This window comes from Crotalus tigris, unplaced genomic scaffold (genome assembly GCF_016545835.1).
Source record: "Crotalus tigris isolate CLP2741 ecotype Arizona unplaced genomic scaffold, ASM1654583v1 scf7180000017834.3080900, whole genome shotgun sequence".
NCBI classification, from domain to species: Eukaryota; Metazoa; Chordata; class Lepidosauria; order Squamata; family Viperidae; genus Crotalus; species Crotalus tigris.
In genome coordinates, this window is record NW_024096662.1 from 2,509,060 (window position 1) to 2,535,313 (window position 26,254).

Consider the following 26,254-nt stretch of genomic DNA (forward strand, 5'->3'; position numbering starts at 1 on the left):
GGATGACAAAACTCATGCGCCTGTTTCATTAATTAGCGCAGTGTACGCCTCTAACGTAAAAATGTCCGATACATTTACGTTCCTTCTTCGCCCCGCCTTTCTAAGTAGCTAAAGCGGTGGCGAGCCTGCTTGGAATAGGAACCTGAGCCCCCACTCAGCTGAAACGGTTAGGAAGTGCGGGTGTGGTCGATGGAGTTAGCCAATGACCGGTCGAGAGTGTTGGAGTGAAGGGGAAAGACTCGCCAATCAGAATGCGCAGGCAGTTTAAAGGGCGTTGAAGGAGGCGGGCGGGCGTTTGAATTCAAACGGCGGTGGAGCCTGCCAGACGGAGTTTGGAGGTGAGGTGGCCTTCAAGAAGGACGGCTGGTGGATGGCGGGGCTGTCGGGAGTAAGTGCTAGTGGAGAGAAGTTTTTTCCTAAGCACTGGCGCCCACCCGTTTGGTGGTTTCCATGAGCGTTATCATAGAATAGGTGTGATGGCCGGGGAGGATGGGAGTTGTATTCTAACCGGTATAGGGATTAGTATTTTGGAACATCGTGGGAATGTAGCCGTTTCATTATTAAACCATTAAACAAAGGTGAAAGGTATGGCGAGGACTAGATGATGTTCTAAAATAGCCCTATAAATGACTTGCCAGTGATTTTGTTAAAAAGTTGCTTCCGTTGGAATAAGTCTCTTTTCAATTCCTTTAAAATGCTACCCAAGACTTGGTTTTCTTTTTTTCCTTTTTTTTTTTTTTGCCTGCCCTTTGGTCTTACCTGCTGTCTAGCCTGTTTTTAACCCTAAAGGCCGGGGTTCTGACCATTATTTAAACTTTCTTGGCAGACTCATTTACCAGAAAGAAAACTAGTAATATTCCTTATTGCATTATGTACTACAATAGTTACCTAGACACCTTTGTTTCTGAGCAAATGGGCATACTTCCACCAGAACCTGGACTGCAGTTATCCACCATGTTAATTTTCTAAGAATGCCTCTGAAGTCTTTGTAGACTTTAGTCTAGAGGCATGCTTGGGGCAAAATGGGGTTTTATTTTGCAGCAAAATTCCTTTTAAAAATGCTGAGTTCCAACTGAGAGATAATTAGTTAATTGGCACCATATTGTGATTCCATGGTTTAAAATATCTGTGAGAACAAACGTGGATTCTGAAAAGTATATTGAATGAAAATTAAGAAACCAGACAAATCAACATGAGCTTGGGCTTGTGTTTTTCATATCTTTGGAAATTTTATGTTTCATCTATTCTTGTTCCAGGTGAAAACCTAAAAATTAACCTTGAGTCTGGTATATACATTACCATGGATAAACATCTGCCTTTGTAACTTCAGAGAGAGCACAGTTATAAAGCCTTTTTAGCAATTCAGTTTATGTTATTGAAATGCTTTCGTAACTAAAACTGCATTTAATAATAATAATAATAATAAAGTTGGATGGGACCTTGGAGGTCATCGAGTCCAACCCCCTGCTCAGGCAGGAAACCCTACACCATTTCAGACAAATGGCTGTCCAGTCTCTTCTTAAAAACTTCCAGTGTTGGAGCATTCACTGCTTCTGGAGGCAGGTTGTTCCGTTGGTTAATTGTTCTAACTGTCAGGAACTTTCTCCTTAGTTCTATGTTGCTTCTCTCCTTGATTAGTTTCTATCCGTTGCTTCTTGTCCTGCCTTCAGGCGCTTTGGAGAATAGCTTGACTCCCTCTTCTTTGTGGCAACCCTGAGATATTGGAACACTGCTATAATGTCCCCCCTCGTCCTTCTCCTCATTAGACTAGACATACCCAAATCCAGCAGCCGTTCCTTATATGTTTTAGTCTCAAGTCCCCTAATCATCTTTGTTGCTCTTCTCTGTACTCTTTCTAGAGTCTCAGCATCTTTTTTACATTGTGGTGACGAAAACTGGATGCAGTATTCCAAGTGTGGCCGTACCAAGGCATAGTAAAGTGGTATTAATATTTCATGTGAGCTTGATTCTATCCCTCTGTTAATTCAGCCCAGCACTGTGTTGGCTTTTTTGGCAGCTGCAGCACACTGCTGGCTCATATTTAAGTGATTGTCCACTAGGACTCTGAGATCCCTCTCACAGTTACTACTATTGAGCAAGGTACCCCCTATATTATACCTATACATTTGGTTTTTCTTGCCTAAATGTAGAACCTTACTTTTTTCACCATTTCTTTGCCTGTGTGATGTATATTGTACTGTGCATTATATAGATAAATTAATGTTACTTCCTTGAGGTCAGAGTTCATGCAGTATGAGGACTTAATTTTTCCAAGGATTACTAATATGAATAGGTTGAAGATATTGAAGTGAAGTCTCAAATAGCATAATGGAAAGTGGGTGACAAAGTTTTTATGCTATACATGATGAATGTCTGGATTTTTTGTTCCTCAATATAGTAATGGACAAAACGAATAAAGAAAACCAAAATGGACATCTACATAACAGCAAGGTAAAGTGACCCCTTGTGTGTATTGGGTGGTGTAATTCTTGCCTTTTTAGATCTCACCATTGCACTGCCCCACACAGTCAGGTTTGGAGGATTGTCAGTGGGCTTGTATTTATAATCCATTGCAGTATCCTATGGTTGCGTGATAGCCATTGGTTAAGTTGGATTCGCACTTACAGCTATATTATTCACTTACTGATCATGTCATTTGCTTAATTACCACAGAAGCTGGACTTATGATCTTCATAAAAATGGTTGTAAAATCTGGTCAGGTCACATGGTCTGACCCGAATGATTTATGACCAAAATTCTGGTCATAGTTGTAGCTGTAAGACTACTTGTAATAAACTTTTGCTATTTAAACCTGGGGTCTTCCAACCCCTAGGCGTGGACCAGCACTGGGATACAGGTAGCACACAAAATCATGCCCCCCTCCAGTCTGCAGAAAAATTCTCCATGGAACCAGTCTCTGGTGCCCAAAAGGTTGGAGGCCACTGATTTAAACCATGAACTTCCAAATACTATAGGTGCCCTATAGTGGTCTTATGCTGAAAGAAACTGAATCTTAAGAAATTTTGCAACTTCTATTTTTCCTTAGGTGCCTGAAACAGTATTCAAAGTTGTGTTTTTATTTTTTTTAAAAAATCAGGTAGATGGTCCAAAGAGGATTCCTATGTCCCAGAATCGGGCAGCAAGGACTAGAATTCAGTCACAGCATATTTTGACTGCTTCAAATGTGCCCCAGAGAGTGCCTATTCAATCCCAGGCACAGAAACCTGCTGTTAGCCATCCAAAATATTCCAACCACCTAAGTCAACAGCGACCAACATCTGCAGTTCAACCAACATCCAGGAATTTAGTTTCAAATAAACCTGGTATAATTCCTCAGCAGCCTTCTGCATCTGGTAAGTACTGCTGTTTCAGTTATTTCTAACTTTATAATAGTAAGTACTACTGTTTCAGCTATTTGTAATCATCATAGAAAAATCTATTGATGATTATGATACAGGCAGTCCTTGAGTTAAGACCACTAGTTCAGTAACTGTTAGTAGCTGAATGAAGGGACTTGCAATTGGTCATTGAAATTATTGACATTGTAATGCCCTCATGGTCACGTGATCATTATGCATTTGGTGACATATTTCAACTTGCAAATGGTTCCCAACCACTCTACAATCATGGGATCTCTTTTGCAACCTTTCCTGCTGGCTTCCTTAGAAAGCCAGTGGGGAAACCAGCATGGAAGGCACAACTCATCGGAATAAGTCTTTACCCATGCTGTTCCTCAGCAACTCTGCACTTGTGCCATATTGTCCATTCACATCGTTCCTGAACTACACGGTGCCTCCAGCACTCCTTGCATCCTTGTTCACTTCCCCATTCTCTTTACCACCTGACAGCAGCCACTTGCCTGCCAGTCATCCTGGGACTTGTAACTTCCTGCTGGCTTTCCTAGTGACTGTTTCAAGGAAGCCAGCAGGACGTTGCCTCACCTAAAGCCTGTGGCATTCATTTAATGACAGCAACTGGGTCTTCAAGTAATTGTTTTACTAAGCAATGAGATTATGCTTTGCGACTATATCACTTTGTAATAGAAATTGTCCTAAATCAAGGACTATCTATATATAATAAAGAGCAAAAAAAGAAGCTTTAAAATAGTATTGGAAAATATAGTGAATTGCCATATACTTTCAACCTAAAATCTTCCACAACAATGTAACTGGTTAGTAAGTCTTGGTACAGGTAGTTCTCAACTTACGATTGGTCTAAGGTACAGGACTAGAAAGTGTTTAGGGACCTTTCAAAGTTACAACAGTGCTGAAAAATACCTGGTCCTCATACTTAAAACTGTTGCAGTGTCCCTGCAGTCATGTAATCAAAATTTGGGCACTTGTAAGCAGCATGTATTTGCAATGGTTGCAGCATCCAAGGGTCATTTGATCAATACTTGCAATCTTCCCAGCTGGCTTCCAACAAGCAAAGTCAATGGGGAAAGCTGAATTTGCTTGATGACCACATGATTTACTTAACAAACAACATTTAAATAAATGTTTAACCATGAGATTAAGTAGTCTTAGCTGCTTTCTCTTTATTAAACATTTGTGAGTAAGAAATATGAACATAGTAAATAGTGCTTTCTCAGTAATGTATCTACTCATTGCAATATTCATTTCTAAATGTGGATATTTATTTGCAAAATCATTAGTTAAAAGATTCTTAAAACTGCATGAATCATGCAAATCGAATCAATGTAAGATCTTTGCATGTGAGACGAATGGGATGTTAGAGATTATTTTTGGGATTATTTAGGGGAATCAATATTCCTCCAGTTGGTGCTGAAAACTTCTTCCAGAGTATCACAAAATTTTGGCAATGAGCATGTTTGAAATTGGCATTTTCTCATTTAGAGATAGATAATGTTACATAAAATGTCATTCATAACATATAAATACTGAAAGGAGAAAAACTTATCCAAAAAAGTAAGAAAGCTCAGGTACATTCGTATGTAATACAATCCTGCCCTTCTTCATCCAATGGTAGCCCTTGGACACACACAAAGATTGCCCATACTTGATTTAATGCACGGGATGCTATGTTCTAAATATAGAGTACTTCATATATCTAGAGCAGATACAATATCTTAAATATGGCTGGCTGGCTAGCAAGAAATCCTTAATTCTAAGTAATGATGTGTCCATCCTGAGTTATTTTGATTATGGTACTACATAATTTCTAAAGATAAGTAGAATACAGATAAAATTGCCAGGCAAGAGTGTTAATTTAAAGGTATTCATCTTTATATAAAGGTGTGTTTGTGTATGTATAGCCAATCCTCATTTAACAACTACTTCAGTTACCATTTGCAAATATAGTGGTGAAAAAACAATAGTAAAAGGTAGTAAAAAAAATTCTGTCCAAAATGCACACTTATGACCAAGTTTCTATGCCTAACAAGGCATACCAGAGTCTAGTGCTGGGTTGGTGCACAAGAGAACTTGAATGAGATAGCAACACCCAGCAATTTTCAGTATCTTCTCCATCACAAGTTGTTTCTAGAATGGATTACTGTGGCTAAACATAGAGATCATACATCTTTAATTTTTGCATCATCTATAAAGTACACGCTCCTCAAAACCTGCCACAAAGAGGAACAATTTAAAACAAACTGCTCAATTTTTTTACTTCAGAGCTTGCTTTTAGAAAATTTACCTTCCCTATGCACAGGAAAAAAGCCTGGAACTGAAGATGTATCAGCTGCAACAACTGAGGCCAAAGGAGCTTCAAGTTCAAAAAGTGAGAACAAAGAGGAATCAAAAAGTGAAACTAAAAGGTAAGTTTTTACTTTGTTTCTGTGGGTGGTTATATACAAAGGTTTGTACGCTTCTTATTGGGAGAATCAGATGAATCTAAGCTGTTAGCCTTATGGAAAGGATTGAAGACTTGGCTGTTTCCCCAGGCATTTGAGTCAGCTGGTTAGATGAGCTCTACTCTTGTTAATGCATATGTATATTTTTTTCTTGTGAGTGGGGTTATTATCCTTGGGATTTTATGTTGTAGGTTTCTTTTCGTTATTTTTCAAGTCAGAACATTTGCACACCTATAAACATTTATGTAAATACAGTCTTACTGAGAATTGTCTTCAAGGAAAGCATTCTCTTCTACATTCCTCAGGAAGCAAAGTGCTTTTGCCTATCCCACTGTGCCTCTAACCTATCCCCACAAAAAGTTTATTATTTATAAGGATTTCCTATACAAATTGCTAAGTTTAAGGAGAGAACAAAATGTTCTTATTTCATATTCTAATGCTTTTTTTTAAAAATAGAAAACAATGGTTCCTTGATGACTTTGAAATTGGCCGTCCTTTGGGAAAAGGAAAATTTGGAAATGTGTACCTGGCTCGAGAAAAACAGAGTAAATTCATTTTGGCCCTGAAGGTCTTGTTTAAATCACAGCTGGAAAAAGCAGGTGTAGAACATCAGCTGCGGCGAGAAGTAGAAATACAATCTCATCTTTGGTAAGGTTGAATAAAAATATAGATGGGTAGCCTGGAGGCCATATACAGTAAACCAGGCTTACATTGCCAAAATAGGATAGTAAAAGATAAACATTCAGTAGTACAATTATTGTTCAGAATTAAAGGTAAAAGTGAGAGGTGGAGACCTCTGGGAAGGGATTCTAATTCTCCGTTTTCTCTTACCCACACAGAGATGGCTTTGGAGAGAGGTCTTTGATCCATTTATTAGGTTTTGAGGGTAGAAATGAAAAGTAAAGGCCTTCAGGAGGCCAATTGCTCTCTTTCTTAAAGTATCTCCAAGGCTCTAAATCAGTGGTCCCCAACCTGTCTGGCTTTTCAGTCTGGCGGGGGGGACATGGTTCTGTGTAAGTAGCAGGCGTGCGCACAGCTCCATTTATGCAAGTGGGCACTTGTGCACACATGCAAGTGCCTGCTGCTTGCACAAATGGAGCTGCATGCACATGTTTACCTGCTACTTGCACAGCCCAGTTCTGAATGGGTTGTGGGCCCAGTACCAGGTGGTGGACCCCTGCTCTCAATTACGCTGAAAAGTGACCATTTTTGGCCAATGAGAAAGTGATGAGAATAGTTTTCCAGATGTTTCTGTTCTTGTCAAAACCTTTTCAAATAACTGAAAAAACTTGATCCAATTTTTACTGGTAACATATTGAACAGTTTGCTTGGCTTCAGCCTCTCAATGTTGTTTATTGCTTGTATATAATGAGGGAATTATAGACATGTTTAGCTTATTAATAGCAACTGTCTTTAAAAATCCATATGCCTGTTTTGTAGGCATCCCAATGTTCTCAGGCTCTATGGTTACTTCCATGATGCAACAAGAGTATACTTGATGCTGGAACATGCACCTCGTGGAGAAGTGTACAAAGAACTTCAGAAGCTTAAAAAGTTTGATGAGCAACGAACGGCTACTGTACGTTTTGCAAATGGCAATGCATGCTTTTTGTATGAAATACTAAGACTATTTTTCCTCCCTTTGGAAATGGTGCTCTACTCTAGCGATTTGAATCTAAATATACTGAATAGCTTTGGTTTAGAGATAGGTTAAAAAGAAATAAGTCATTTTGAAATTTTCATGTAGGTAGAAAAGTTCATAGCTTCTCCCGCTGAAACAGGAGGCCAAGTGGGAGATCTTCACTGAAGCTATTTTGCAAATGAAGGCAAATATACATGTCTCAGGATAATGTTGCAGGATCCAAACTGAGTTGGTCACTGGGACCAGAGAATTATTCTTCCAAGTTTTCAGACTTGTGCTGGAGCCCATCCTCAGGGAACGTGTGCCTGTTTTGTTTAAAACTTCTGAAATTAACAGAGAAAACAACGTATTTAAAGGTGTTCAGCTTTCATAGAAGAGAATGGAGGGTCAAAGTATAATGGCTATTCATTGTATCTAAATTATGGTGAATCCATGTAACCCAAGTGTTTTAGCTTAGACATTGACTGCCAATGGCTGTTAATTCAAGATTTTTGTGCCATACTGTATTTTGTATTTTTTTTCTAATTTAAAATGATATGTGGGCAACTTTACAGGCTCATTCCTGAGCTGATTTAATTCGCCCTCTCTGCATTTCCAATGTAAACCTCATTATTTTCATGTAACAATGGGAGTACTATGATTTTGTTGCAAATTTTTCCTTTGGTCATCTGATTTGTATATGTGCAAAGGGAGTACTGTTTTTCTTGTCCTTTATGGCAGAGGTCCCCAACCCCCGGTCCGTGGACCAGTACCGGGCCACGGCATGCCAGCAACTGGTCCACATAAACAAGCAAAGCCCCAGGCAGCAGACAGAACCAGGCATCCTCAGATCTGTGGAAAAACCTCTCTCCATGGAACCGGTCCCTGGTGCCCAAATGATTGGGGATCTCTGCTTTATGGCATGGTTAGGGATTTTTTTCTTAATAAAAGACCTTTGACAGGATTTCTAAACATTTTGTTTTTAAAATGTTCTTTAGGCTTTGGAACATTGAAAATGGAAATACAGCTTGGAGACTTGCAGCTTTTTGAAAGTCTCTTAAAAATTAGCAAAAGAAAAAAGAATGAGGCAACCGGTCTAAAAAGAACTTGAGTTAATGGGTGGTTCCCATCCATCATGTGAAAGTAGCAATGAGTGGGGGAATGGAATAATGCCAACTTGAGGACCATTGACCCATTTTCAATAGTTTAAGGGAGATCAAATATTACACTTTCAGAAGACACCAGAAGTGCATTCCAGAAGTACATGCATCTTATCATTGAGGTCTTCAATGTACCTTCTATGGTCTAATCAAATTTTGTTTAATGTACTAACACCTGCTTGCCAGAAAAGTGCAAAATAAGTACATTAATTTCTTTTTAATCTTTGGGACAAAGTTACAAACAGTTTACATGATGAAGGCCAATGGTTAGTAAGTATGAGAAACCACAGTAATTTTTGGAGCAGGTTTGTTTTGCATTAAGGCAAACTTTTCTAATTAAACTAACACAGGCTGAGTCTTCCTGAAATTATGAAATTATGGTGATGCTTCAGTATTTAACCATAATGGATAAGGAAAACTTTACATTTCATAGTAGAAACATTATTTAGCCCAATAATGTAGTAGTTTTCCTGTTCTTTTTGACAGATTTTTTTTATCATTGTACCTATAGTAATACAAGATGAATAAATGCTCATTGGCCATATCTGCTTAAATTGCATTATTTGAAATTGTTAAGACTTATTTACAAATGTTGGTTTCTTCTACAGTATATGACTGAACTCGCAGATGCATTATTATATTGTCATTCAAAAAGAGTAATTCATAGGGACATCAAACCTGAGAATCTATTGCTGGGATCAAATGGAGAGCTCAAGATTGCTGACTTTGGATGGTCTGTGCATGCCCCATCTTCTAGGTAGGAGACTCTTTAATACTCAAGTTTGAGTGTAGAATTGGCTTAGAATTATTTGAATATACAATGTACTTTTATAGAAATAGTAAAGTTTGCAAAAATAGCTAACTAATTATTTCTGATTGTTTCAGTTGAGGATATAACTCTTAATTTGAAAAGATGCTTAAAGTAGTAGGGTTCATACTGTAATGCTAGCAGCCATGTTTTACAGGTGAATATCAAAGTAAATTGGCAAGAGTCAATTTGATGTAGTGGCATCATGCTAGAAACTACGAAGTTAACTTTGAGTGCCACCTTAAGCATGAAAATCCAGCAGGGTGACTTTGGGTCACTTTTACTCTCAGCCCAAACTCACAAGGTAGTTGTGGGAAAAATAGGAGGAATAAATATGAACATTCACTGCCTTGGGTTATTTATAAAAATAATAAAAGAGTTTTTTTTAAAAAAACCTTCATTCCTATGCCACTCTGTTCCTTTCCCAATTGAAACTCTATTCAGTGGCTTTAGAATTTCAGAGTTGTTACTGTGTGAGAATCTTAGAATGTACATTTTTGAAATTATATTAGGTAAAATATAACAATCTAAAGAAAACTATTTAATACTTAAATACATAAGAAAGCGGACCACTTTAACTCAGAATTCAAACCAAAATATCATACCAACTATCCTAGCTAGTTATGAATGATAAATCAATAGCAAGTTAGTTATGAACGCAATAAATGAAAAAATACTGATAATATCCTAGAATCCAAGAAGATAGATGGGAAATGAGAGCCAGTAAAAAGGAACTAAGGGTAATGATATGTAGAGAAGTGTGAGCAATGGAGGACTTATTGTTCTACAAAACAACTTTGGATTTTAGTTTTAAGATAGGAATGTTTCTTGTGACATCCAAAAATGTCAAGTGCTTTGGGATAAGAGATGGCAGAAAGATTTAGGGTTAGGTAACATTTATAAACAAAATGTCTTAAAACATGGTACTAATAAGTAGAGTAGCTTACTATGAGTATTAGTAGCATCTGTCGTGTTTTTAGATAAATAACATGGTTTGCTGACAGCTCTATAATTTCTATCCTAGGAGGTCAACAATATGTGGCACCCTTGATTACCTGCCACCTGAAATGATTGAAGGGAGGACTCATGATGAAACGGTGGACCTGTGGAGTCTTGGTGTCTTATGTTATGAATTTTTAGTAGGAAAGCCTCCTTTTGAAGCAGAAACGTATCAGGAAACATATAGAGCCATTTCAAGGGTAAGTTGAATTTATCTGGCTTGATGTACCCTATGTTATTTTAGTTTTCTTGCAATCCATGACTCACTCTATATGAGTAACCTTTCAGATTTTGAGAAGTCTAAAACTACTTGAACAATTCTCTGATGTTATTCAGGGATTAGAATTTTGTACTTACCAAGCATATTAGTACCTTTTTGTCAGCTGGCAAATTCAGGTTCAATTCCTGCACTAGTTCTCAGTAACAATTATTTGGATGGTGCCTTACATTGATATGCTACTGCCAGACTAAATGTTAGTTTTCCACCTGGACTCTACAGTGGAAAGGATTGAATGTAGTGCTTTGTGTGTAATTAATTTTCTTTGGTTTAAAGGTGGAGTACAGATTTCCTCCTTTTGTAACAGAGGGAGCACGGGATCTGATTTCAAAGCTCTTGAAGCATGACCCAAAGCACAGATTACCACTGGAAGATGTACTTAAACATCCATGGGTTACATCAAACTCAACTAAGTCTCCCAAGCCTAACACTGAGGAAACTAATGTTGCTAATAAAACTTAGTCATAGCATAATAAGCATTGCTGACTGCATTTCCAAAGTAACAGGGATGGCAGCAATTGTAATACATCTGATATAAGAAGCATAGAATTTGTCTCAAAAAGAAATCAGTTTCCTGCACAATGAACTGTTCTATGAACACTATGAAGTCTGAGCTGCAGTTTGAACAGGCATGTTGCAATGCTTGTAGTTCCATTCAAATCAATTTGTGAATATCTGGAACATACTTGAACTCTGTGCATGTGATTCAAAGCTTCTGGGACACATCTTGTTCAGGACTTTCTCAGATAAATAGTTCCTATATTGTTGATCCTCCTTGCTCCTTGATAGCCACATGAAATTGTTGGAACAGTGCAATAACACCCTAAGGTTAACCTGTGCAGCGATGTGACATGGATGACGTCTGTTTCTGTAAATAAGAGCTAATTGTGCAGTTATTGTCCTGTGTTCAGTTAGGAAATACTTTGAAGACTAAAGACTTTATAAACAATAATCCAGTGCGTTAAGACAGCTTGTTCTTGGATACCTGCTTATTCAGTGGTCAGAGAGATTCTGCTTCCTAGGATAACCTTGATAGTGAGCAATTGTACATTTTAAGGTTCTTAAAAGAAAAACTGCATAGACTATTTTTGATCACCAATTTTTAAATAATGTTGTATTTGTTTAAGCACCAGTAAAACTTTATTACAAAAACATGATGGTTCTGCAGCGCTTTTATTTGCATCTGGTGGTACTTAAATTTTAGAATTTACATTTATCCAAACATGTAACACATTTCACTTCAAGCTGCCTGTAAAGTTCAGATAAAGTGAATAATGTTTGATCCTGAAAATACAAGTCCTTGTATTTTTCAATCATTTCTTTTGGCATGTAGTGATTCCAGGCAATTCTCAGAGTTATCCTGGGGTTATGATGAAAATCTAACTAATGTAGTGAGAAAGTGTAATTTTGTGTGACAGCATTGTTTTGTGATGGCAATCGCAGCGCAGCCTGTTGATGTAACCCCACAACTGTGGGTTATTAAGCGGGGAGATGTGGGAATGTGTAGTTTTTGTAGCCTCTGGAAGCTTCTTCTGACTATAATAGTTACAAATCAAGAATAGCCATTTTGCAATAGGAAATATATAAACACTATAAATAGGCACAATATCATTAAAAAAACTAAACAAAAAAACATTCCACATCAAAGCACACCAAACTCAAGAAAAATGGTGAATTCTAGTTTCTAACTGCCATATTCTCAAATTGCCCTATTATGTATGCTAATACTATTACTCACTGTCATTAAATTACTCAACCATTTCAGTGTTTGGAAATCCCCCCATGCCTGTACACTATTATAGGCAGGAAGTGTCTGATACAGGTACTCTGATTTACGGCTGGCCACTTACTGAGTGTTTGAAGTCACTACAAACCATGAAAAAGGGACTTAAGACTCAGATTCAAAGTTCTGATATGCTCCCCCCTTGCAGCGACATAACCTCATATTTGAGAAACTGGCCTGTATTTATTACTGTTTGCAGCATCTTGCAGCTATGTAACTGATTTCCAATGTTTTTTTTTTTTTAAACTAGAATTTCCAGTTTCCAGAAAAAAAACCAAAACAAACAATGAGGTTATTTAACAACTGCAGATTTGCTTAATGACTACTGTAAAAAAAGTTGAAAAATCAGGTCCAGTCATGTGATGACATGCTTTAGAACTATGACTTACAACCAAAATCGTGGGCTCAATTATGTTCGTAAGTCAAGGACTACCAGTAGCTCACGTCAACCAAAAAGTAGTTGTTACAATGTTAGCTTGTAATACAAGAAATATAATTCCTTAGAACCAAGTATTGTACTTATTCATGTACATATTTGCATTTCTACTTGTTTAAAATTCCTTTAACCTTTATTTACAAAATCACTGCACATGAAACAAAATTTAGTGGTATAACACATAATTTGCATCCTAAACTCAATCAGCTTATTTAAAAGATAAATTTGCAGAGAATGTGGAAGGCTTAGGATCAGAACTTAAAAGACCATTTAGTCTACAGCAGGAGTCCCCAACCTATGGTCTACAGCCAGGTACTGGTCTGTGGCTATTGGCCACCAGGCCCCAGGAATAGCTGACGAGCCCCACCCTACTCACAGTAGCCACGCGGGCACTAGCAGTCCCATTTGTGCATATTTGGGGACGCTAGCACTGCTGCCAGCATCACACGGGTGCTAGCGGCCCATTTGCGCATGCATGTGGGCGTTAGCACATATGCCATGTGTGCACGGCCTGTTTGCGCATGCTAGTGCTGCAATCGTGCATGTGCCCGTGTGCACATTTCCCTGCTGCTCCCTTTCCTTCCGGGCCGCCAAGCTGGAAAGGTTGGGGACCTCTGGTCTATAGAGTTTACAGCTGTATTCAGTTCAGGTCAGAATCTGCCTGAAAGCATCCAGAAAAAAGAAATCTGAAATTGGCTTCATTGTCAAATTGCTCTCCGGAAGGGTTTCTAGTCTTCAACTTGAACCTGCCTTCTTGTAATTTATGCCTGTTCTTCAACATCCTCTACCGTAAGGACAATCGTAAGGCCCATTGTTTAAAAAGCCTTCCTGCTCCATACAGACAGTGCTGGGTTAAAGGATCTAGTGGTGTGATCTGACATGTTTATTAGCGTATCCAATCAATAATTCTTCAGGGCTTCAGTAAGCAATGTATCAGCCACATAGACAGTAGTCGTTTTAAAGTAGTTACTGTTTTCTGACAAAGCACATCCCCATCCTTTCGAAGAAAGAGATTTGGGGGGGGGGGGGAGGAGGGTTTCCAAACAGGAAAGCCAGAGTGCATTAGCTAGCAAAAGCATCCTTTTTAATTCCAGAGAATAATTTCAGGGGTTTGGAGCCGGAGGCTTGAAAATTCCTATCTTCCGAAAATAGCGAACAAGAAAGGGCACTGAGACTACAGTGATGCTGATCCGGACAGGAGCAAACAGTTTATGAATAGCGTAGGCCAATACAAAAGTGCTTGTTCCAGCAGCTAGCTTGGATCGCACAAGGGCTTCATCAAATCCCAGCTTGAAGAGAATAGTGGTCATGTCCACTCCGCTAAAAGGGAGAAGAGGTGGGAGAAACAGACGACACATTAGTAGTATGAAAGTGAATGATTTTGGTTTTTTTAAAAAAATAATTATACAGGTACTCCTCATTACAATCATTTGTTTAGTGATTGTTCAAAGTTTACAATGAAACTTGAAAAAAGGGACTTACAAGGGATACTTGCACGTATGACTGCAACCCACAGTCCTGTAATCAAAATTTGGGTACTTGGCATCCAGACATGTATTTATAAAGGTTGCAGCATTCCAGGATCATGTAATCACCATTTATGACCTTCCTGGCTGGCTTTGAACAAAGTCAATGGAGGAAGCCAGATTCACTTAATGACTCTTTGATTTACTTAACAACTGCAGTAATTTGCCTAATAACCATGGCAAAAAAAGATCATAAAATCAGGCATGACTCATTGTACAACTACTTTGTTTAGCAACAAAAAATTCAGTCCCAATTATGGTTGTAAGTTGAGGACTACCTGCAAAGAAAATCTTGGCTGTGTTCCTGTTCAGAATGAGAATTGGAAGGGATTTGGAGGTCTTTTAGTCCAGACCCCTGCTCAAGTAGGAGATCCTATATCATTTCAGACAAGTGATTGTCCAGTTTCAAAATCCTCCAGTGATGAAACACTATGCAAGTATCCAGTGTATTCCTCAAGCCTAGAGAAGCCTGTTCCATGGTTCAGAAGACTACAGATGAGTCAGTGAGCCTCTCCTTTATTTTCATGCACCTATAAACTTGGGGAAATAAGCCTGTTCTGCCTCTAATTGAACTGTGGAATGTGGTGCCCTGGTTTGTTAAATAACTTGAATGAAAACTGGTGCTGTGGAGTAGGGTTGTACCAAGCTTCAAAGAGCTTAGCTCAATCTAGCTAGAAGTGTGTTCTCAATCTCAGCAACTGGGGCATTCTGGGAGTTGTAGTTCACACCTTAAAATTTCTGAGATTGAAAACTGCTCTAGAACAGGGGTGTCAAATTGCCAGCCTGCGGGCCGGACGCGTCATCCAGAAGCTGCGCCCACCCCATTGCCGGCAATGGCAAAATTCTCCTGATACATTGCGTGATGTCACGTGACGTCGTGAGTTTGACATGTTTACTCTAGAGCCTCCTGTGAATCAATTACTAGAACAAGGCAAGGGCTGCTGAGGTAAGTATTATGTTTGCAGTCCTTATTATCATTACTCATTTGAATTTATTAGCTACCTAACCCCAATAGTTTTTGCCCAAGGCAGAAATTGATTGATTCTGGGTGGACAAAACTGGCTTGAGTTAAAAGTCCTCCAAATTGGGTTGTTCTGGCTTGTGCTATAGGCAATACAAAGGCTGTCCAATCCGGTAGTAGTCAGGGATGGAAGAGAAAACTGAGGAGTCTCAATACCTGCAGTAATTTGCAGCTGCCCAAATTCCAGCAGGCCTAAGTTCAATATTTAAGGGAATTGGGAAACACAGGTTCAAGTCCATCCACAACCATGGAAGTTCACTAGATGTTTTGGCATGGCCTAACTTTAAGAGATGGTATGGAAAAAAATTAGTTTGTGTGGCACCCTAATATCCTGAAGATAAATTCAGCTTAACAGTTTTTAAATGGAAAAAAAAAAGACCTCTCATTTTCTTTTTGTAAATGCGGGAAGATTAGAAAGGGAGAACATGCCAACCTGATTTACAGTATAGCGATCAAATTTCCAGTACACCAATAACAGCAACAATAATAATGCTTACCTTGACACAACCAGATAAAACATTCCCAGAGATATCAAAGAAATCCCAATATGAAATGTTACTCCAACAGCTCCATATTCCTTAAAAATTTTCTTCAACTGATGTGATTTATTTGGTTTCTTCCCATTTTCCTGGCTGGGATCTGTGAGATTTTCTGAGGATGTACCTGGAGTCTGAATAATGGAGGTAAGTAAGAGAGAGAAGATTGATTGTTATTACTATACAAATAAGTCATTTTATTTCTAGAGTAACACTTCTGTTTTAGAGTAACACTTTTAGTTTAGAACTTTAGAACATACTTATTCCTTCATTTGGGTCCTTAATTTATGGAGCAGTTTATTCAAACATATTACGAACCCCTGGTAGGTAACAGTTGCACCTTCACTCTGTCTAGACTCTACAGCATTCCTGTTTGTCGTATACCAGCTGTTAAAACTGAGCTGACATAAATGGTCATTATTTATCAGCACCTATCACCAAATATCAACCAGCATTACAAGTGGTCCTCATTTATAGTGACTGTCTTGTTTAGCAACTGTTTCCAGCTACAATGATTATAAAAAGCAACCTGACCACCAGTCCTTGGTCTTATAACATTTGCAGGTCTATAAAGTAAAATAAAACTGAAATAAGATCATAAGCACACTTAGCAAGTATTTTGGTTATTGACCAAGTTGACATTCCCCATTATGGTCACTAAATGAGATCTACATGTATTTGGAATTAGTGGCTGAAAGCATGAGTAGCCATGGTTGCAAGGTAGGGATATACTTTATTATGTTTTCTCTTTGTTAAGGATGCTGTTTTCTCTTTGAGTTTTTCTTTCATTTTTGTGTAAAATCTATTTCACAGCTAACTCTTCAAAATGATGGGAAAATTCTACCAATTGGGACAGGCAATGACCTTCAGAAAGATTGCTATGAAAAGATACAAATAGAGATTTAAGATCATACAAAGCAATCCTTTGCCTACTCCATCTGAGATCTTTAAAGAGTTGTTAGTGTTCCTCATGTCTCAAACTCATTGATCACCAGTTTAACTCGTTGTGTTGACTGGACGTTAATTTGTTTTATTCCGTTTTTATAGTTTTGAAACTCATCTGTAAGAACTTTATCTTACAAAGGTTGGCCTATACAGGTAGTCCTTGACTTACAACCACCATTAAGCCCAAATTTTATTTTGCTAAATGAGACATTTGTTAAGTGAGTTTTGCCCCATTTAACGACTTTTCTTGCCACAGTTGTTAAGTGAATCACTGGCAATTACAGTTGTTAAATTAGAAACCCAGTAGTTAAGTGAATCTGGTTTCCCCATTGACTTTGCTTGTCAGAACATTGCGAAAGTTGATCACATGACCCTGGACACTGTAACATTCATAAGTGTGAGTCAGTTGCCAAACATCTGAATTTTGATTGCATGACCATGGGGATACTGCAACGGTTTTATGTATGAAAAACAGTCATAAGTCACTTTTTTCAGTGCTGTTGTAACTTTGAACGGTCCATAAATGAACTATTGTAAGTTGAGGACTACCTCTACATATGTATACTGTATGTACCTTTTTAAATGTATTTCCTCTGTATATGTAATGCACAAAAAAAGTGGAATATTAGAATGCATGGTTCCAATCTTTCCTGATTATTCAAAAGCTGATTGCAAGTAGACAGCTATGAACCTGAGTCTAGGTCTAGATCAAAACAATGTTTCCCCCCCCCCAAGATTCTACAAATCCTGGGAGAAGAAAGGAACTTCTATACTGCTGCAGGCAATGTGCACAGTAATGCACCTATCTGCTTGTCACCGCTTAGAGGATGGTGATGTAAAATAACTTATCAGGGAACAAAGCTTTGGCTTTCCTGCTCCTGCTGTGTACTGCAGTATCTATGCTCGCAACAAAACATGGCAGATTGCAGAAAGGAAATGATTGGCAATTGCTTGCTGACAACACTTTTTACTAGGCCGGCTGCAGAAATACATGGATTTCACAACAGCTCACTGGGGTCAGAGACAGCAAAGATAATATTTATCCTAGTTTTTTAATGAAAATTTGCAAATCACCCAAGCTGCTGTTTTTACATTAACAACGAGTCAAGTACCCTGGGAGCCTACAAATTTTAATAAATTTCCCAAAGGCCATGCCTACATTGCAAAATCAATTAAATTATCTCAATAGAAAATTATGTGTGTGTGTGTATGTGTGTGTGTGTGTTTTAAGAAAACAGAGATGCATTAAGAGCAAAGAGGAAATCTAGCAGAACCTGGTGTTTACTGTCCCCCATCCAATAGTTCCTCCATAGACTTTAACTATGGATTGTAAAGAAAGATGTTTTTAAGAAATATTTTAAATGTGTTACACAGCAGGTTTGAAAACTATTGTTTTGCATTACTTATTTTAATACTGTATCTTTAATTATTTTTTAAATCCTCTGATATTCATATGCTATAAAATTTGATGTTCAAGGCATGGACCTTTTAAAATAATAATCATTTGTTTTTAAAAAATGGTTGCACAGTAATATATACTTCAGCCTTTCTTATCTTTCATCACAACTAAAGCTTCACAAATTTTCCAGCCATAGCAGTCAGGCATCATGCTGGCTGGAAACATGAGAATGAAAATCTCACACATATGGAGGGCAGCGAATTGGAAAAGGCTGTTAGACCTGCCTGATTGGCACAACTTACAAACCATAAAATAAGTCTGCTAAGCAGAAGAAGTGATAGGCATAACTCTCTTTTAATGATGCGTAAAGACAGGTCTCCTTCTGTGCTATGTAAGGGGCTGCAAATACTGATAATCTAAGGCCGTCACAAAGCCTTGGTGTACAGAAAGTAATTGAGTGTAGACTTTCCTTGAGATTTCCCTGACAAGAAAATCCACTGTTGTGCTGCAGGAAATAATAACATAAACAATTACATTAGTATGTTTCTAATTAAGATCAGCACAGGATCACTGATTCATTTGCCACTTCGTAATAGATTGTAAGTGTAACTTTAGTGCATTTTATTTTATTTATTAGATTTTTATCTCACCATTATTACTTTATTAGTAACCCAAGGCGGTGAACATGCCTAATACTTCTTCCTTCTCTTATTTTCCCACAGCAACAACCCTGTGAGGTGGATTGGACTGAGAGACAGTGACTGGCCCAGTCACCCAGTTGGCTTTTATGCCTAAGGCAGGACTAGAACTCACAGTCTCATGGTTTCTAGACCAGCACCTTAACCATGACACCAAAATAGTTGTTATTTTGCTATTATCCCATGTTCAGGCACAGTGTCATAGGCCTCTGAACATCACTTTTTATTCCTTTATTCAGTTCATAGGCTGCCAGACACCCAATGACTCTGGGCACCTTAAAATTAAAAATAAATACCGCCCCCAACAACATATAATCAAGGAAAACCCATTCAGCAGGGGTTCAAACATCACCCTGGGAAAATAGGTATTTAGTAGCTTCTGAAAGTCTTTAGGGTGGAAGCCATCCAGAACCAGATATTAATCCACACATAGTAGAGAGAACCAAGTTTGTGGGTTCAGGATCATATCTAAAATGTTTAGAAGTTATGGCTGCATACCCATAGAATGGCTTGCCACGGAAGGCTTGTAAATTTATAAAAAAAAGCTGTAGATTTTGGTGTGGAACAATATTGTCCTCTAAATATGTATACATTAGTTATAAATATGTTACTCTAAATATTTATATGTTACTTACATGTAAGGGTGTAGTTCTATTCATATGTTGTATATAGTATGTTTTAAATGTGTGTTATGTATGTGTACACTTTGAGAGGAAGCAACTAAATTTCATTTTTAATGTGTGCTATTGTGCCCACAAGGAAAAATGACAATAAAGGTTATCTAAATCTAAATCATCTGTCAATTGACTACATGCTAAGAGGCATTTCTGGTCTCCCAAATTCTCTCCTATGTAATCTAATTTGTAAAACAGCACAACTGAGGAGAACTAAACTGCACTTTTATGACTCTACTAAAGAAGTTAAGCCTCCAGAGGCTTACTGATTTGCTGTCTAGATTTAAGGCAATGGAGAGCATTGGGTTTGATCTTGACAAAGCAAGAGTTTTTTCAAAAAGGTTACCCTATAATGCTCTACATCAGGCATGTCAAACTCGCGACATCACATGACATTGCGCAACGTATCGGAACTTTTTCCCCATTGCCAGCAATGGGGTGGGCACGGTTTTGGCGTGATGCATCCAGCTCGCAGGCCAGCAGTTTGACATGCCTGCTCTACATTCAGTAGAATTGAAAATAGCATGAGACGGAAGGAGCAAGGAAAGCTTAACTATCAATGTCTCAGCAGATGATTTTTCTCCAATCATTATCCCTACAATAAACCTCAATCCTGTACTGAAATCAAGATGTTATTAACTAATTTAATTTATTACTGTCAATTTGATATTGACTCATAGTAACCCTGTAGATAATTGGCCTAAACTATGTTTAATCTTCAGTTAGGTGGCTAATGGTTGCTAAAGAGGAATCCATAACATTGCCTCTTTTTCTCCTTTAACCTTTCTTCAGCCTGATCAAATGTATCTGATTTTTTTTTCATGACATAACTATAATATGAAAGTTGTGATTTTAAGCTTCTAATGAAAATTTAGGTTTGATGTCCTCCAATAATGATTTGTTCATCAGGCAGTATATGGTACCCACAGTAGCCTTTGCAATTGCAATTCAACAGTATCCATTTTCTTCCTGTCATATTTCTTTATTGCCAAACTTTCACATGCATTGAATGATTATTTTCCATTAAATTCTTATAAACATTTAGCAGCTAAATAGGTAGATTTTCTCCATGTCCTAAACCTAGCTTCAGGGCTTTCTGATCATCACCATCTTCTCTTTCCTTCTATTCATTTCACTATTATAAAAAATAGGTCTGAACAAGTCAGAACTTTGTACACAAAAAGATGTCTCTGAACATTTAAGGTCCTAAGTCCTCCATTTGATTTGTTACCTACTTGTAGTTTTATTATTGATTATTGAGCCAAGTAAATTGAAGTAAGATGTGTCAGAAAGTTCAGCCTATCTGGTGGCACCCTTTCCTAATAGGCTTTTGGTGGAAAGCCTTTGGGGAAAGGGAGGGTGCTAGCATTGTTCTAAATTTATTTGTTATTTACTAGGTTTATAATGGTCATCATTCAGCTCAAGGCAGTATTCAGTATGCAGTGTTGCTTTCTCCATTTCTCCCCCACTACCTTATGAGGTAGGTTGGATGGAGAAGGAGATTGTCCCAAAGTCACCCAGTGAAATTTTGTAGTTGAGACCACCATAGTTGGTAGAGGCAGGCATAGGATATCGTTTACCCAAAAGCAACCTATCTTCTAAGGCACAGGTGTCAAACTTGGCACATCATGCGACGTATCGCGACTTTGTTCGCATTGCTGGAGCTGGGGTGGGTGCGGCCTCCACATGATGCAACCGGCCTGCAGGCCGGCAGTTTGACACCCCTGTTCTAGGGGCCCACTGAAACCTTTGTAGGCATTTCTGCAAATAAATGAGGGTTCAGACTAGTGCTTTTCAACAGGCCAGCTTCCTTTTTATTAATTAGGTAGGCCAAGGAACCTAATGGTTCCTTATAGAGATATATAGGAGCATGTATTTCTGACAGATAATGTACATGTTGTGCTTTTCAGAGAGAAGACCAGAAATTTTGCTGCCCAAATACCTAAGAAACCCTTCTTCAGATGTTTAAAATTTACAACAATCACAGAAAGCAAAACTGAGAAGAAAATCATTTTGGTCTAGTTGTTAAGGCCCTGATATAAGAAATTAGGCATATCAATTGAGCAGAAAACACCCACCCACACACACACACACATGAGCAAACACTTGAAGTATCAAATATACATTTTCTTCAGAAGTTCCCCTCAAAACAGGGACAGCAGCGAAAACGGGGACATAACAATGGTAGAGTTAGTCTCCTTGAATCTTCTCAAGGTCTTAGATGATTCCAACTTTCTGCATTATATCAGGCAATGGAAAGACAATTGTCCAGCCAGAGACATGCTTGCTAGCTAGGTGAATGTTTTTTAAAAGTAGATATTCTATATTGTAACAACTTTGCAGAAGCATTTTTTTTTTTTACTGTTTGCTTCCAGATTAGATTCTGAGGGTTCTCCAGACAAGGCCACCCTTTAAGTATTCGAAGGTCCTTGTTTCTAAACCAGTCACTTCCCTAACACAAGCCCAGAAGAGTAAAGGTCAGAGCAAGGCAAAGAGCCTGTAATGTTGCTAGCCACAAAGCTAAGTCTGCTTTGGGGGAAAAGCTGTAATTCAGTGGCAGAGAATATCTAGGCTTTCTAGAGCAGTGATGGCTCTAAAACCTATATGACATTTTGGATGACAAATCAGTGCTTATCAATGCCCAACAATTATTCTCGAAAGTGGGTCTCACTCATGCCCAATTTTCAGAGGCTGTGGAGGTCGTGTGAGAATGGATGTGCTCTCCTGTGGCCTCTGGATCTTTTGGAAACTGCACAAGAATGGGGCATGCTTTCACCTGGTTTTTGGAGGCTGCAGAGGCCATAGGAGAGCATTCTCTGAAGACTTTGCGCAACCCAGAGCAGCCTCAAGGAGCCATGGTGGCTCAGTGATTAGAATGCAGTATTGCAGCTAATTCAGCTCACTGCTAGGAATTCAATCCCCACCAGCTCAAGGTTGACTCGGCTTCCATCCTTCCGAGGCCAGTAAAATGAGGACCCAGATTGTTGTGGGCAATTAGGCTGACTCCGCAAACCACTTAGAGAGGGCTGTAAAGCACTATGAAGCAGTATATAAGTCTAAGTGCTATTGCTATTGCTCAAGTATGAAGCAGTATATAAGTCTAAGTGCTATTGCTATTGCTCAAGTAGACCGCAAGTCCTGTCAACAGAGACATTAACTGAAGGTAAGCAGTGTGCGGCAGAACCTGGAGGAGTGCTGGACTGCAGGGCAAACACACCACTGCCCAAGACCCACATATCTTGGGGAAAAATGTGAGGAGCCTTTCTGAGGAGCAGCGGTGGTACTAGAGCTGAAGTTGAGTCCTGGGCCTCTACTTCAGGCCCAGCCTCAGAGCTGTTGCCAAGTGCTGTTGTTCAGCGTGGCCTAGATGTGTATGTAGAGAATTGTTTCTCTTTTGTTCAGGTTGTCTGTGTGTGTGTCATGCTAGCAGAATCAAGTTAGGCACTTTTTGAATTTTTGATACGTCAAGCCAAAAGGTTTGCCACCACTGTTACAGAGCCAGAACTTAAGGTAGCTTGTACAGCAATCCCTCCCCCAACTTAGCCAGTGACTAGACTCAGTGAGCTTGAGGGAAGAGTCACTTTGAACTGAGTCTATTTGATCCTAGGCCTGAGCTACCAAGTGTACTGTACTGTTTCTCTGTTAGGATACACAAGGTCTCAGGTTCAAGAGGTGGTTTCTACAGTTGAAAGTGTAAGAAAATGTAGCTGAGGGTAATCATGGCCTCACGATCCTGCAAAAAGGAAATGGCTCAGTGAAGCGAGTTCCTTTCTATCACTTCACACAACAGCCAACGTTTCTTAACAGAGAAGTTAAACAGGTGAAAAACTCCCTCATGTAAAATAGCTCTCTCACCAACTTTATTAAACTAATCCCTGGATCCCCTCCAGGAGGTAAATACCAGCCCTCCTATTGCTCCTTCTTGTGCACAAAGGGATTTTAATTAATAAAATTGAATCTGACTTTTTCATTACAAATAGTGCTCAGAAAGGCTGGCATTCAGATACACTAAAATAGTTAATCCAGCCTTCTGTTACTGATTTATTGAATTTTTATGCCATCAAATCCACTTAGATTTCAGCATTAGCTGAAAAAGCCAAAAGCCTCCCTGAATAAAAACATTCTCCTCCAGGTTTTGATGTTGCTTTCTTATTTTTGTGATGCCAGATTGCTTTATTATATCTATTGTAAGCCATCTTGGATATCATTTCAACAGAAAAGCTGGTGCTTTAAAAAAAATCAGAGGTTGCATCTCACAATATTTCTTAACCTGGATTTTTAATTATTCCACCATCTGTGTTTATACAATCCAATGAATCATAAATTCAGTGGATTGATTTGTACGTACAGGATGTCTCCAAAAATGCAAATCAAAGTTACCACCAAGCTAGTTTATCATGTTGTGCAAATTATGGATTTTATCCGCTTGCTTAAACATGTTGTATGTAAAGTAAGACAGAAGGCATTTGTTGTTCTTTCTGGAACATATTGTAAAATGACTGCAAAAAAGAAGCAAACAAACACAAAAGTCTTATAGTGCAACAGAGCAGAAGCCCAGTTTTGATAACCTTGCCCAACACTGATAATTGTGGCCTATAAACCTAAATAAATAAAATGATGAAATTGTAGTTCTTTCTGGCAGGAATCAGATAATAGAAAACTGATGTAAACTGGGTTCAAAACAGATAAGTGACATGTCCTCTGCCAACTGCTCCCCCCCTCACCCTTTTATCTTTAGCATGCATACAACAAGACAAACCTCTCCCAAAGGATTGCTGAGCAGACTAGGGAGATACAGCAGACTTATCAACTTCAAACCTACTAAACATTATTAAAGAGAAGGGAGTTAAGTGCTAAAGCACCTTTTACGTGTATCAAAATCTACTAACATAAAAAAAGTTGTTTAGAAACCTGCTCTCCAATGCTTTCTGAATGTGCTCAGAAAAATCGTCTTTTTTTTACCTTCTGGGCAATTTTCCATCGAAGGTACATAAGTTATGTGTGCTCTTGTTTTGCTAATACAAATAGTCCTTGACTTACGACCACAATTGAGCCCAAAACTTCTGTTGCTAAGCAAGACAATTCTTAAATGAATTTTGCCCCATTTTATGACCTTTCTTGACATAATTGCTAAGCGAATCACTGCTGCTGTTAAATTAGTAATTTGGTTGTTAAGCAGATCTTTTCCCTCCATTGACTTTGCTTGTCAGGTTGCAAATGGTGATCACATGACCGCAAGACACTGTCATAAAATATGAACTAGTTGTCAACATCTGAATTTTGATCACATGACCACGAGGATGCTGCAACAGTGGTGTGAAAAAACAGTCATAAGTCACTTTTTTCAGTGTGGTTGTAACTTTGAACGGTCACTAAATGAACTGTTGTAAGTCAAAGGCTATCTGTAGTTCCTTTTACCGTGATCTTAAGTCACAAAATGCGCCAACCAATTGTTGACACTTCCGCGTTAAGCCAGCCCAAATCCCCAAGGATGATCCCCGAACTACATAAGGCCACGTAGGCAACACTCTCTAGTCTAAAAAGTGGCCGCTTCACTCGTACCGGGCTAAGGCAGCATTGTGGGTCACCCTGAAGTCCAGCCCTAACGCACTACTGGGACCCCTTTAGACCAATCCAAGCCGCAAGCGCGCATTCCCACGCACACGCACGGCCCGCCATTCACCCACTTTGGGAGGTGCGAGGTTGCTGCGGGGTCCGCCGCCGCGGCTCTCCTCTCCGCCTGCAGGAGAGTCGCTCTTCGTTGCATGCCAGGCTATCTGAGGGCGCAGTTGGCGGGGCTTCGTCGCCGGCGTTTCCAACTCATTGCACCGGCGGCACCGCGGATCAGTTCCGTTGCGGAAGGGATCACCACCAGCCACCGCGGGGAGCCCAAAGCGAGTGGGGCGCAGCACCAGCCCCGATTCCCGCAAGAGGCGGCCCAGAAGCCGGAGACCGCTTCGCTGGTGCCCTCGGCCGGGTAGCTGAGTCTCGATTGCCCAGCTGAGTTGTACCTGGCCCGGCAGGAGCCCCGGCGCAGCCCGGGATGGGAAGCTGCCGCCAGTGCCAGCAGCAAAGCGCCCGCCGATCGCCTGGAAAGCTCCCCTGGGCAAAAACGGAGGCAGAGCGCACGGTTGGCCTAGCCACCTCATGGCAACCAGAGGTGCTGACCCGGCGCAGCCCCCCCAGCCCGGCGCGTCTGAAGCCAGGAAGGCGGCACCTCGGCCCCGAGAGAGAAGGGAAAGAGCCACCCACGGCCCTCCTCCTCCTTAAAGGGACAGCGCTTCCCGGCCTGACTAAGCGTTCAAAACAATCCACCAAGGAGACGCCGACCGGGGCGAGTTTTCTTGCTTCGTTCACGCTCTTCTTTTTTTTTTTTTTCAAAGAAAAAAACAAGAACATCCAGTTGCCTCCTGAAAAAGCACCTTTGGGACAACCGTGACTCGGATGACTGAAAATCTCCATAGACATTTTGCTCGATTTTGCCTTGGTGAACGCAGCTAATGGTTGAGGCTTTTGCGTTTTGCTCTCCCAGCCGAGCCTCGTTATTTATTACGAA

General features: G+C 39.4%; 2 protein-coding genes across 5 annotated transcripts; one reads left to right on the forward strand and one right to left on the reverse strand.

Moving 5' to 3' along the window:
* Positions 1 to 184: 184 nt before the first annotated feature.
* Positions 185 to 12,300, forward strand: AURKA (aurora kinase A). 4 transcript variants are annotated; one of them, XM_039343272.1, is made up of 9 exons: positions 185 to 338; positions 2,399 to 2,451; positions 3,098 to 3,353; positions 5,674 to 5,779; positions 6,272 to 6,463; positions 7,256 to 7,394; positions 9,205 to 9,353; positions 10,429 to 10,603; positions 10,957 to 12,300. In XM_039343272.1, exons 2-9 carry the CDS (start codon positions 2,401 to 2,403, stop codon positions 11,140 to 11,142), a joined length of 1,254 nt encoding a protein of 417 aa, XP_039199206.1. In that variant the 5' UTR covers positions 185 to 338; positions 2,399 to 2,400; the 3' UTR covers positions 11,143 to 12,300. The 4 variants fall into 4 exon arrangements, with proteins under 4 accessions (XP_039199206.1, XP_039199205.1, XP_039199207.1 ...); XM_039343271.1 differs by having other exon boundaries at positions 230 to 388; XM_039343273.1 differs by lacking the exon at positions 185 to 338 and adding an exon at positions 1,934 to 1,957.
* FAM210B (family with sequence similarity 210 member B) lies at positions 11,837 to 25,943 on the reverse strand. The gene is made up of 3 exons (XM_039343276.1): positions 25,386 to 25,943; positions 15,944 to 16,116; positions 11,837 to 14,219 (listed from the first exon to the last, which is right to left on the reverse strand). The coding sequence occupies exons 1-3, from the start codon at positions 25,845 to 25,847 to the stop codon at positions 14,003 to 14,005; spliced, it is 852 nt and encodes a 283-aa protein (XP_039199210.1). The 5' UTR covers positions 25,848 to 25,943; the 3' UTR covers positions 11,837 to 14,002.
* Between the last annotated feature and the right edge of the window lie 311 nt (positions 25,944 to 26,254).

What these genes read in the sequence shown, in the direction of transcription:
- AURKA (XM_039343272.1), top strand. Translation starts at nt 2,401, where the DNA reads ATGGACAAAACGAATAAAGAAAACCAAAATGGACATCTACATAACAGC. An exon ending in GACATCTACATAACAGCAAG is followed by an intron (nt 2,452 to 3,097) that starts GTAAAGTGACCC and finishes TTAAAAAATCAG; the next exon opens with GTAGATGGTCCAAAGAGGAT. An exon ending in ATGAGCAACGAACGGCTACT is followed by an intron (nt 7,395 to 9,204) that starts GTACGTTTTGCA and finishes TTTCTTCTACAG; the next exon opens with TATATGACTGAACTCGCAGA.
- FAM210B (XM_039343276.1), bottom strand. Translation starts at nt 25,847, where the DNA reads ATGAGGTGGCTAGGCCAACCGTGCGCTCTGCCTCCGTTTTTGCCCAGG. An exon ending in GCAACCTCGCACCTCCCAAA is followed by an intron (nt 16,117 to 25,385) that starts GTGGGTGAATGG and finishes TCCATTATTCAG; the next exon opens with ACTCCAGGTACATCCTCAGA. An exon ending in TTTTATCTGGTTGTGTCAAG is followed by an intron (nt 14,220 to 15,943) that starts GTAAGCATTATT and finishes TCTCCCTTTTAG; the next exon opens with CGGAGTGGACATGACCACTA.